The sequence below is a fragment of the Panicum virgatum genome, chromosome 2K (assembly GCF_016808335.1).
Source record: "Panicum virgatum strain AP13 chromosome 2K, P.virgatum_v5, whole genome shotgun sequence".
Taxonomy (NCBI): domain Eukaryota; kingdom Viridiplantae; phylum Streptophyta; class Magnoliopsida; order Poales; family Poaceae; genus Panicum; species Panicum virgatum.
The window spans coordinates 40674145-40687354 of NC_053137.1; the positions used below are offsets into that span (position 1 = coordinate 40674145).

A 13210-nucleotide genomic window follows, 5' to 3' on the forward strand; every position below is an offset into this window, starting at 1 on the left:
GTTTAATTATAACTAGATAACTTCCCTACGCGTTGCTGCGAGATTAAAAAAAATATTTCTAATGAATTCTCAAACAATAATATTTTGTAAAAACTAAATCGAACACATAGAAAAATAAAACTCGATTAGATAACCCAACAAACAAAGTGAAGAAGAATGATGAACTGAATCTTACTGCATTAGCCAATGAGTGGGTGCATCAATAATATTTGGAAGATGAAGAGGACTCGATTATGATCTCATAATAACAATTAACAAAAGATGTATGAGTGGGTTTCTGATCTCATGATCAGCGCAGCGCATGAGTGGGTTTCTAATCTCATGATTAACAATTAAGGTTGTGCTTATCCTTAATTGTTATCATGAGATCATTGGCTGCGCTTATCCTTAATTGTTATCATAAGTGAGTGTATCAATGTTAGAAGGTAGAAAGAACATATAGATACAGTCTGATCCAACGGATGTATGAGCTCACCGGTAACAATCGAATGGTCAAAATAATGTTGATGATGTGGCTCGCTGAGGTTTGAGAGAAATAGATATCAATGCTTTGTAGTGAGGGCCAACTATATAGGTTTTATGGATGTATGTACCATATCATGATGTATTGCTAGCAAACCATTTTGTTGTTTGTGCAACAGAAAAGGAATGCAGATTTGCGGATTGCGACGTGCAACAACAGAGTGCGGCAAGGTATCTATCATATCACCATCTGATGATGAACATAATCATGCCCTCCCCTACTCCTGTTTGATGGAACCCTGAGCAATGTTTCCTTACCCGGTTAAGCATAGGCTACTACCATTCAGTCCGAGCAGATCTTCCATTTCCTAGCTCACATGTTAGGGCACATTGTTGTTGCCACAATTCTGAAAGATGTTATAAGGTTTTTGTAGTTTTTGTTGCAGTATTCATGTGAAGATCCTCCTTGGTAGATCAACATGGCTACCACTACCTCCATCCCTCCCTCTCGGAAACATTGTATGCCTGTCTGGCAAAGGACTAATTTTAGCATGACAGCCAGACGTGGACCTCCGACGTACATGTCAGGCAGCCCTTTCTGTTACGCAAAAAGACAGGGGCCGCGAGCACGCCGGTACATCTCACATGTGCCGCAGCTCTGAACCACAATTGAGAATTGAAGAATCAAACAGACAGACAGGAGATGGTCCAAGATCCAGAAACCCAGGGGGGCCTATCCCAGAAACCGGACAACAAACACCAGAGCAATGCACTGCAAGCTGGTCCGGACACAGGGCAGGTGCATGATGGTGAAGAAGCACAATGCACGTTGCCAGGCAATGTTAGATCTGTAGATCATGTCCAGGTTATGATTATGTCTAATGGTAGTCACCATAGCAGTGGCTGGACATGCTGAAACTATAGTGGCTTCTTTATGCATATAGAAATACTCTGATAAACATATCAAATATAGTGGATTTTTTATGCATATATAGAAAGGTTGTGCCATTCATTGATCAGAGAAACTGATTCTAGCAACAGGCACCCAACAAATCTTCAGAAAAAAGATATATTACTATAAATTACTTCAGACTGCCATCCTAGAGGCAAAAGTATAAGCAATTACAGTACATGGGAATGCTGTATGAATATGGATGAAACGATTTTTGCCATATACATACTAGTTTCAAGCTGCCATAGCAACCAAGAAAATACAGAAGTACCACGCAATTTTACCAGCCGTTCAAAGATTCATGAACATCAAACACCCACAATCTTGACAGATCAAGCAAAATCGAATGGGCATGATCTTAAACAAAGCTTCATAATCTAATGCAAGGAATATAATATAGTTACCATGATAGGGAGAACAGAACAATTGGTGAACAACCAGACAATTGAAGGATGAACTCACCCTTCCACTGGATAGACAGACAGTCACTGGCCAACACGAAAAATTCCAACCCGACTCTGGCGGGTAATGATCAATCTCTCTGAACAACTGAGAAATAATCAGATAGTTGCATGCATACAAGGGTCAACACCACCAGTTGCCTCAAACTCCATTCCTTCTCCCACTTATCCATGGGTGTTCACAGCCTCCCAGACCAAATTCTTTGGCGCGGCACCACTTGTGGCGTTCCTAGCCTGCAATGCAGCAGCCCTCAGTGTCTTCCATGTAAGCACATTTGCGTCCCAGAATGAGGCCGCAGAATACGGCAGCCCATGCTTCTTGCAAAGATCATGCACAGCGGGCGCGACCTTCCGAAGGTGGCACTGAGGTAGGCGGGGAAAGAGATGGTGCTCAATCTGAAATTGCAGGCCGCCATGGAACCAATCCATCCACGGGGAGCACAGGATGTCGAGCGTGCCCGCCGTCTGTTTCTCGAACCAGTCATTCCCCTTTGGCGGTCCGACATACACCTCCGACGAGAAATGGTTGAGGCAGAATTGGACGTGCTGAATCCCGCAGATTGTGAAGCTGGAAAGTACGAACGCTACCCTCTCCCACCAATTGGGCAGGCAGGACACCAGCAACGGGTACCAGGCCCAGAATGCAGCTACCCCGGCGATCTCGAGCAACCGCTGCGGCACCCTCTTCTCGGTGAGGACGAAGAGGGCAGACTGGGTGAGAAGATTTATCCTGGCGACGCACATGACGGGGTAGAAGGTCCAGTGCTGGTAGCTGATGAGGAATTTGGATGCGGCGTCGAAGGCGAGAGTGCGGCGGTAGAAGTAGGACCAGATGTTGCTGAAGAGCTTTGGGGAGACGGCGAAGAGCGGCATGTGCTGGAGGTCCGGGTCGTGGTCGAGGCTGTTGCAGGCGATGTGGTGCGTGTTGTGGTTGCATTTCCACCAGGCGATGCTGAGGCCGGTGAGGCAGTTGCCGGAGAGGATCTGGAGGACGCGGTCGAGGAGCGGGTGGCCCGTGACGCGGTGGTGGCCCGAGTCGTGGCCCATCCAGCCGGACTGGATCCAGATGAAGCCGAAGAGGCCGCCGGCGAGGAGGTGCGCGGAGGCGGCGGCGCAGGCGAGGACGAGGTAGAGCGCGGCGCAGAGGAGCGTGGCCATGATGGCGAGCTGGACCTTGGGTGTGGGGCCGACGCGGTCGAAGAGGCCCGCGGAGGAGAGCTGCGCGAGGAGGCGGCGGTAGTCGGCGGAGGCCGGGGAGACGGTGTAGTCGGAGAGGCGGCCGACGAGGAAGCGGCGGAGGAGCGGGCGCGCGGAGGGCGGGTGGTAGGCGGCGAAGGCGTCGGTGGCGTCCTGCCCCGCGAGGGTGACGAGCGGGAGGTCCCCGCCGGGGTGGTGGGGCAGCCACGGCGTGACGTCGTAGACGTCGCCGGAGATGGAGATCCAGAGGTCGTCGGGGGACGCGTGCGCGCGGAGCTCCTTGGAGGAGATCATGCGCCCGTCGGCGGCGGCGTCCCCGGGGGCCGGCATTGCATCGGCGGAGGGCTGCATTGAGCGGCCGCGGCCCGGATGGGCCGGCGGTGGTGTGGATTTGGGGGGAGGAGGAGGAGAGGCGGGGAGGGGTGGTGGGGGGAGATCAGATCTTCCCTTCCCCTCTCGAAGGAGAGGTACTGGTGTGCCGGGGCTTTTACAATTTTACCATTATAACGAATGTCACTTATCAGATTATCACTCTTAGAATGACACCTACAACTATATCAGCGGAGAGAAGTTTGAATTTCATTTTTACCACATTTGCTGATGTGGCACGCCACGCCAGCTGCACGCGCTGGCACCCGGTCAGCAGGCTCAAGTGCAATGTCCTTCCTGCCCCTGATCTGCTCCTCTCTCCCCTCTCTCCGACAGCTGGGTCCCGCAGCTCATCTCACTTCCATGTGGGCCTCACACGTCAGCTCTGTCCCCTACCTCTAGCACCAAAGCCACTCAGCACCAAAGACGCGCCAACAATGGCCATGGCGGCAGGCGCGGAGGCCGAGAGCGCCCCCGGCACCGGATCCAAGGGCGAGGGCGCAGGGCAGCACGCGGGATGGCCTCTCCCTCCTCACGTCCTCCCTCCCTCCCTCCCCCAAGCTCGCAGCGCCCCTCCTCCCTCCCTCCCTCCCTCCGCTCGCGCCGGCCATGGCGAGCTGGGACGGGCGGCCGCGGCGGCGTGGCGAGCTGGGCCGGCCGCGAGCTCCTTGTCCTACCCGTTCTGCAGGGCCCCCTCTTCGCCGGCCCCGCCCACCTCTGCTTGCGGCGGCGGCGTGGGACAAGCCCGGCGGCGGCGGCAGGGGACGAGCCCGACGACACGCGCGTCCTCCATCCTCCTCCCTCACCGGCGCCTCCCCACCCACGAGATGACACACCAACTCGGTTCTTAATTTTGACAAGATGGATATCTCCCTTCCTTGCTCTACCACACAGATTAGAGCACACCATTTGGCAAATCACACAGAAGTGCCATCCATCTCGTCTACTCTCATCTTTCGAAATTCCACATTTTTCCCTTCCCACACACTCACACATTTTCCTTTTATAAAACAAATGGTGTTTAAGGTCCTAAGCACTCTAGCAGCGATTAATGTCCAAACAAATCATATTCAGACATTAATCTAGGTGGTCAAGGAATGGTTATAACAAATCAAGGGGTGGCTATCCAACCATGTTTTTTGTAGGCAAAACACATGCAATTTTATAAAATAGGCCAATGGATTGTGTTTATAAAAACTAGGACAAAACATGCATCAAAGGGCGGGATTGAACTTGCCGTCTTCAAAGCCTTCCGGGAAGTCCTGATCGAGGTACTGTCCTTCAGGTTCGGGGTCGTGGAACTGGTCCTCGTTCGCTTGCTCGCAGTACTGCTCATCGATGGGTTCTCCCTCGTTCACACCGAGATCTATGACGCATACAAACAAACACACAATTAAGAAAAAGAAATAAAAGTTTTATCGTTGAGCTCGAATCGGGAACAATTAAGATATGGATATAGGAGTAATATTTTTGGGCGGTTTCCTAATGGCATGGCCAAGACTATGTTAGGATTGGCGTGGTAAAGTTTCAGGTCGATCGGAGATTGTTTGGCGCATGAAATGATAGGTTATATAAAGGTTTAGGAGTTAAATAAAGAGTCAGGGACCTGTTTGTAACTATTTTTGAGAAGGCAGGGGCTTGATTGGTATTTTAGAAATTATCAGGGTTATTCTGAAAAAGGTCAGGGGTTTATTTAGAAATATATTTATATGAGGGAAGGATTTAATTTTTTGAATATAATAAAGGGAAGGGTTTAATTTGTAAAAATGCTAATGGGTGGGAGGGCTCTTAAACAAATAGAGAAAAAGGCAGGGGGTTTTGTGGCAAAAAGCCACCTGCTCCCTCCTCCCTCCACGGAAATAGAGGAGGGGAGGGGTGGTCGCCGGCGGCGCCTGGCCGGCGGCCCTGGGCCATGGTGGCGGATGGGAGGAGGGGGAAAAGGGGCATGGAGGCGCGGGGGTTCGAACCCCCCCACCTCGATTTCGAGGGAGGAGGTCCGCAGGGAGGGGAGCCATGGCGGCAGGCGGAGGCCGTCTCTGGCCGGTGTGGTGGCGGCGCTGTAGGGCCTGGCGGCGGCCGGAGCTAGAGGGAAAAGGGGAGAGGGAGCCAAGGCGGTTCTATCCCCTACCTTGGCTCGGGCTGGGGCGCGGCGAGGAAGGGGGCTCCGCGGTGGCCGGCATCCTGGAGGCGGCGGCAATGGCGATGGCGGCGGTGGGAGCTTGGGGAGGGAGCTAGGAGCGGCGGCGGAGGTCATGGGGGAGATGAGCTGCGCGGGGAGCCTCTTTATAGGCGGAGTAGGTCGGTGGAGGAGGAGCGAGGCGGTGGCGGCGGCCGGCGAGCTCAACGGGGCGCCTTAATGGCGTTCGGCCGCTTGCGAGTGTCGCGGAGCGGCGCATGGGCGGCGAGGCGGTCGTAGGGCAATGGGACAGCTCGGGCAGGCGCGGCGAGCGGGGCAGGCGGCGCTGTGCTTGACGGCGGACGACGCGACGAGCAGTGTCGCGCGTGCTGCGCGTGGGCGCGCACAGGAGCGGCCGGCGGCGAGGACGGGGCACGCACGTGGCCCTGCTCGCTGGCGGTCGTGGGAGTCCGGGCGTCGAGGTAGGCGAGCGGCACGGCGAGGCGGGGTGGCAGGGGGCGACCGGCGTCGAGCTGCGAGCGGCGAGCGGCGTGGCCGCGTGAGGCACGCGTGGGCAGGGCCGCGCGCGTGCGCGTGTCGCGCGTGGGGACGGCCGGGAGTAGGGGTGCGCGTGTGCGCGTGGACGGGAGCGGGTCGTGGCGGTGGCGCAGGCCGGGGTGGGGGCGGTGGTCGGCGAGCGGTGCGGCGCTCGGGAGCGCGCGGCAGAGGAGAGGGGAGAAGGGGAGAGATAGGGAGGGGAAAGAAAATTGGAAAAAGGAAAAGAAAAAGAAAAAGAAGAAATGGAGAAAAAGAAAAAGAAAAAGGGGAAAGAGAGAGAGAGAAGAGAGATCGCTCGGCGGATTTCGCGGCGGTGACCGCGGCCGGTCGCGCACACACGCCGATCGGGCGTGGCACACGGGACGAGGAGGAACAGAGAGACGGGACAGCTGTTGGATTCGGGTGTCGGGACCGGTTTTTCGGGAGATCGGGCGGGGAAACGATTTTGAATGGATTGAGCTCAACGATTAAAAAGAGATTTTGAAATAATTTAGCGCGTGATTTGATTTGGTAATTTTTCGGGATGTCACAGCAGAGCTCGCCATCCGCCGCCGCCTCAGCTCGTCGTGTCGCCACCTCGCCGTCGTTTTCCTCTCTAAAGCCTCGGGTGAGCTTTGCTTCACCTTGGACCACGCAGTGCACGCGCTCTCCCAGCCCTGCCCGCTCTGCTTCGCCGTGCCGCCGTCCGCCGTCGCTGCCGTGTCGTGGGCGTTGCACCGTGCGCGCGCCAGCTGCGCCGTGGGCGCCCACGCGCGTTCTGGGCGCGCACTCGCCCCAGGTCAAGGTCGCTGGCCTGGCTTGACCAGTCTGGTGGAGCCGCTGATCCCAAGTTTCATTGGACCCATGGCATGACCCGCATTTTGGGGCGGGGCGGGGCGGGTACTAAATTTATATTTACATATCTGGGTTGAGTTGGGTTGGCACGCGCGTTCTGGGCGCGCACTCGCCCCGGGTCAAGGCCGCTGGCCTGCCTTGACCTGTCTGGTGGAGCCGCTGATCCCTAGCTTCATTGGACCCATGGCATGACCCGCATTTTGGGGCGGAGCGGGGCGGGTACTAAATTTATATTTACATATCTAGGTCGAGTTGGGTTGGTTTAATTAACTATCTAGTTGCGGGTTGAGGTGAGTTAGGGGCGGATTTGGACCCATTAGCAGGCCTGGGGGGATTTCAGGGGGCAACGGATCGGGGCGGCGGCAGTGGGCCGTTCCAGCATCTTAACCCTACGTGCAAGATCCGACGGTCAAGGTTTTAGTGGCGACGTGGCCCAATGATGTGCCTGAGCTTGGCTCAGGATTCGTTTTTGAGATATCACGAGCGGAGAGCTGAGTCACATGGGAATCTTGCAAGTACAGCCACTGCCTCGTTGGGGGCCGCGGATAGGATGCCCTCTGCCTGCTACTCCAAGGGCACGAGGAAAAAAGACGAAAGATTCTCGCTAAGAATAAGAGGGAGAAGTGGACGTGATCGCTCCAAGATTGGTTCAGAATAATGTAAGGAATGGATGCCTCTTCGCAGCCTCAAACTTCTTTAGCAGAGGCGTCGACAAACGATAGTGCTGATGCTCTTGGTCTTGGCAGCTGCACGAATCAACCCGATGATTCCTGGCTTCAACTTGCTTACTGCTGGTGGTCCATGGTATAGAGGCAAAACAAAGGTAGAGACCTGTTCACACTAATAGTATTATAATGACTTATGTTTAATTATAATGTATGTTCCATATCATGATGTATGCTAACAAACCATTTTGTTGTTTGTGCAACAGAAAAGGAATGCAGATTTGCGGATTGCGACGTGCAACAGCAGAGCGTGGCATGGTATATATCATATCACCATCTGATGAACATAATCATGCACTCCCCTACTCCTGTTTGATGGAACCCCGAGCAATATTTCCTTACCAGGTTAAGCATAGGCCACTACCATTCAGTCCGAGCAGATCTTCCATTTCCTAGCTCGCCTGTTAGGGCACATTGTTGTTGCCGCAATTCTGAAAGATGCTATAAGGTTTTTGTGGCAGTATTCATGTGAAGATCCTCCTTGGGCCCTGTTTAGTCCCCAAAAAATTTTATACGCCTCACATCGAATTTTTCGACACATGCATGTAACATTAAATGCAGTTAAAAAATAACTAATTATACAGTCTAACTGATTAGCACGAGATGAATTTTTTTAGCCTAATTAGTCCATGATTAGACATTATTTGTCAAGTAACAACGAAATGTGCTACGATACCAAAACTAAAACTTTTTTGCGAACTAAACACAGCCTTGCTAGATCAACATGGCTACCACTACCTCCATCCCTCCCTCTCGGAAACATTGTATGCCTGTCTGGCGAAGGACTAAAACATGGCTACCACTACCTCCATCCCTCCCTCTCGGAAACATTGTATGCCTGTCTGGCGAAGGACTAATTTTACCATGACAGCCAGACGTGGACCTCCGACGTACATGTCAGACAGCCCTTTCTGTTACGCAAAAAGACAGGAGCCGCGAGCACGCCGGTACATCTCACATGTGCCGCAGCTCTGAACCACAATTGAGAATTGAAGAATCAAACAGACAGACAGGGGATGGTCCAAGATCCAGAAACCCAGGGGGCTTATCCCGGAAACCGGACAACAAACACAAGAGCGCACTGCAAGCTGGTCCGGACACAGGGCAGGTGCATGATGGTGAAGAAGCACAATGCACGTTGACAGGCAATGGTAGATCTGTCGATCATGTCCAGGTTATGATTATGTCTAATGGTAGTCACCATAGCAGTGGCTGGGCATGCTGAAACTATAGCTGATTCTTTATGCATAGCATATAGAAAGGTTCAGTGGTTAACTGAGTATACTCTGATAAACATATCAAATATAGTGGCTTGTTTATGCATATATATATATATATAGAGAGAGAGAGAGAAAGATTGAGTCATTCATTGATCAGAGAAACTTATTCTGGCAACAAGCACCCAACAAATCTTCAGAAAAAGAGGTATTACTATAAGTTACTTCAGACTGCCATCCTAGAGGCAAAAGTATAAGCAAGTACAGTACATGGGAATGCTGTAGGAATATGGATGAATCGATTTTTGCCATATACATACTAGTTTCAAGCTGCCATAGCAACCGAGAAAATACAGGAGTACCACACAATGTTACCCGCCGTTCAATAAGCTTACAGATTCATGAACATCAAACACCCACAATCTTGACAACGACAACAACAACATAGCCTTTTGTCCCAAACGAGTTGTGGTAAGCTACCCACAATCTTGACAGTGCAAGCAAAATCGAATGGGCATGATCTTAAAAGGAGCTTCATAATCTAATGCAAGGAATATAATATAGTTACCATGATAGGGAGAACAGAACAACTGGTGAACAACCAGACAATTGAAGGATGAACTCACCCTTCCACTGGATTGACAGACAGTCACTGGCCAACACGAAAAATTCCGACCCGACTCCAGCGGGTAATGATTAATCTCTCTAAACAACTGAGAAATAATCAAATACTTGCATGCATACAAGAGTCAACACCACCAGTTGCCTCAAACTCCAATCCTCCTCCCACTTATCCATGGGTGTTCACAGCCTCCCAGACCAAATTCTTCGGCGTGGCACCACTTGTGGTGTTCCTAGCCTGCAATGCAGCAGCCCTCAGTGTCTTCCATGTAAGCACATTTGCGTCCCAGAATGAGGCTGCAGAATACGGCAGCCCATGCTTCTTGCAAAGATCACGCACAGCGGGCGCGACCTTCCGAAGTTGGCACCGAGGTAGGCGGGGAAAGAGATGGTGCTCAATCTGAAATTGCAGGCCGCCATGGAACCAATCCATCCACGGGGAGCACAGGATGTCGAGCGTGCCCGCCGTCTGCTTCTCGAACCAGTCATTCCCCTTTGGCGGTCCGACATACACCTCCGACGAGAAATGGTTGAGGCAGAATTGGACGTGCTGAATCCCGCAGATTGCGAAGCTGGAAAGTACGAACGCTACTCTCTCCCACCAATTGGGCAGGCAGGACACCAGCAACGGGTACCAGGCCCAGAATGCGGCTACCCCGGCAATCTCGACGAACCGCTGCAGCACCCTCTTCTCGGTGAGGACGAAGAGGGCGGACTGGGTGAGAAGATTTATCCTGGCGACGCACATGACGGGGTAGAAGGTCCAGTGCTGGTAGCTGATGAAGAATTTGGATGCGGCGTCGAAGGCGAGAGTGCGGCGGTAGAAGTAGGACCAGATGTTGCCGAAGAGCTTTGGGGAGACGGCGAAGAGCGGCATGTGCTGGAGGTCCGGGTCGTGGTCGAGGCTGTTGCAGGCGATGTGGTGCGTGTTGTGGTTGTATTTCCACCAGGCGATGCTGAGGCCGGTGAGGCAGTTGCCGGAGAGGACCTGGAGGACGCGGTCGAGGAGCGGGTGGCCTGTGATGCGGTGGTGGCCCGAGTCGTGGCCCATATAGCTGGACTGGATCCAGATGAAGCCGATGAGGCCGCCGGCGAGGAGGTGCGCGGAGGCGGCGGCGCAGGCGAGGACGAGGTAGAGCGCGGCGCAGAAGAGCGTGGCCATGATGGCGAGCTGGACCTTGGGGGTGGGGCCGACGCGGTCGAAGAGGCCCGCGGAGGAGAGCTGCGCGAGGAGGCGGCGGAAGTCGGCGGAGGCCGGGGAGACGGTGTAGTCGGAGAGGCGGCCGACGAGGAAGCGGCGGAGGAGCGGGCGCGCGGAGGGCGGGTGGTAGGCGGCGAAGGCGTCGGTGGCGTCCTGCCCCGCGAGGGTGACGAGCGGGAGGTCCCCGCCGGGGTGGTGGGGCAGCCACGGCGTGACGTCGTAGACGTCGCCGGAGATGGAGATCCAGAGGTCGTCGGGGGACGCGTGCGCGCGGAGCTCCTTGGAGGAGATCATGCGCACGTCGGCGGCGGCGGCGGCGGCGGCGTCCCCGGGGGCCGACATGGCGTCGGCGGAGGGCGGCATGGCGCGGCCGCGGCCCGGATGGTGTGGATTTGGGGGGAGGGGAAAGGCGGGGGGAGATCGGATCTTCGCTTCCCCTCTTGCTTCTCTGACTTGCTGAAGCGAAGTCAGCAAAATCCACAGCGCCCCTCTTGAAGCGGAAAATATCTGTTGTGTGCAAGGGAAAAGGGAAAATATCCGTGCGCGCGCGTGAAGCGGTGGTGAAGGTCTCTGTCGTCTCGCTGTCTACTCTGATGGGCTGTTTTCATGGTGGACGCGAGAACCTCTTTCTTCCCTAATAAATTCCTTTCCTAACGTTCCTGACGAATTTTTAGAGCTGCAACTATTGGGTTCTAATGGTTCGGTTTGGCTGGCCCAGCCTGGCCCGGTACGGTGTCGGGCCGTGCGACAATCTTGGGCCATATATTTTTTTAATTTTATTTTAAGATAAAGTTCAATTTACACTTTTAAAAAAGTCTAACCGCCAACTGGTCGCTGTATAATACCTCCATCTATCCTCCTAATAAGACCTCCATCCGCATATTCTTCACCATAATACAGTGGGCTCCAAAGCCTTTCTAGGCTAAAAAAATATTTTATCTCCTCCATACAATCTCTGTTTTGGCAACCGATTGCACCGTTGTGTTCTAGACGACAAGACGAACAAAACTAGACCCCACTTGTATATATTTTGACGATGTTTTGTACTAATAGCAACTTATGGGTAAATTTAAATTCGAAGATTATTGAACAGGTTACTACAATATACATATATAAGTTGCTAGGATGTATACAATGGCAAGTTATGTGGCCTTGATACAACCCCACGTGACCGCAACCTCACTCCAACGGCCCTTCATTCCTTATGGCCTTCCATTTCGAGATCAATCTCATATCTATAAGTGGCCTTGATTTGACCCGAACTCGCTCTTATGGCCCGCACTTCTTTTATGTGGCAATTTATGTAACGACTTGCTTTTTTTCTCCTGCAATTTATATGTATCGACTTGCTGTGGTGATAACTTTATGTGTAGAACAATTTTTATTTTGTGTTAACTTTATGTGTATGAGTGTATGCTAGTTTTTGCTTACAGTAACTTAAATCTTATATGTGTGGCAACTCATGTGTATAACAGATTATACTTTGTGACAACTTTCTTCTATAATAATTTATAAATATTTCTTACGGCAACTTATATGTGATACATTTTGTTTTTGTGGCAACTTATATGTATAACAAATAGCAACTTGCTACCAGTGCAAAGCGTGTTTAAAATTTATGCAAGTGAGATCTAGTTTTGTTCGTCTCATCACGTAGAATACAACGGTGTAATCGGTATTCAAAACGGATATTTTATGAAACAGATAAAATATTCTTGAATAAGCTACATGTTAAAAATGGAATCTGGATGGATCCCTCACATACTGTTGCTTGAAAGTGACATTCATCAGTGCGAGTGGGAGGCGTGTGGCTAAATCTGGAAGGGAGGGGAGAGGTCGCGCACTGGCCTATCTCGCGATAGGTCGCGCGTTATCCCGGTCCATCACAAAAATATGATTTTCAATCTTCAACTACGAAATCGGATAATTGAGGTCACTGAACTGTTGAAACCGAGCAAATTCAACCCTTAGATAGTTTTGAAGGAGGTTTCAATTTTGTGAGAATTAAAAGTATTCTATTTTAAACTAACAAATTCATGAGTAATTCATTTTTAAGTCAAAAAAAATTATGAAATAAGTATCAAAAGTTTTCTAAAAATGGAACCTATCTAATGGCATAATACTTGATAGTTATTCAGATTCAGCTCTTTTTATGTTCATAATATTTGGTTGCTTCTAGTTATAGCTATTAGTTTTGAATAACTAAGATTCAAATGGAGCAATAATTGATAGCTTATGTTTTTAGAAAAAAATTGGTACTAGTTTCATATTTTTCTAATTTAAAATGAATTATTTTGATTTTTTAAATATAAATATATTTTTTTTAAAAAATACAAACCACCTTCAAAACCACCTCAAGGGCCAAATTTGTTCAATTTCGACAGTTAGATGGCCTATATCTAATTTTGTAATTGAAAGTTGAAAATTAAATTTTTGCGATAGTTCGAGGATCTAAATTGGATTTTTTTTCTTTTCTTTTATCATTTTACACATCTGT

General features: G+C 51.2%; 1 protein-coding gene across 2 annotated transcripts; it reads right to left on the reverse strand.

The window, feature by feature from the left end:
• Positions 1-1582: 1582 nt before the first annotated feature.
• Positions 1583-12036, reverse strand: LOC120676547 (delta(8)-fatty-acid desaturase 2-like). 2 transcript variants are annotated; one of them, XM_039957880.1, is made up of 2 exons: positions 11003-12036; positions 1583-3361 (listed from the first exon to the last, which is right to left on the reverse strand). In XM_039957880.1, exons 1-2 carry the CDS (start codon positions 11074-11076, stop codon positions 2041-2043), a joined length of 1395 nt encoding a protein of 464 aa, XP_039813814.1. In that variant the 5' UTR covers positions 11077-12036; the 3' UTR covers positions 1583-2040. The 2 variants fall into 2 exon arrangements, with proteins under 2 accessions (XP_039813814.1, XP_039813822.1); XM_039957888.1 differs by having other exon boundaries at positions 1583-3351; positions 10993-12036.
• Between the last annotated feature and the right edge of the window lie 1174 nt (positions 12037-13210).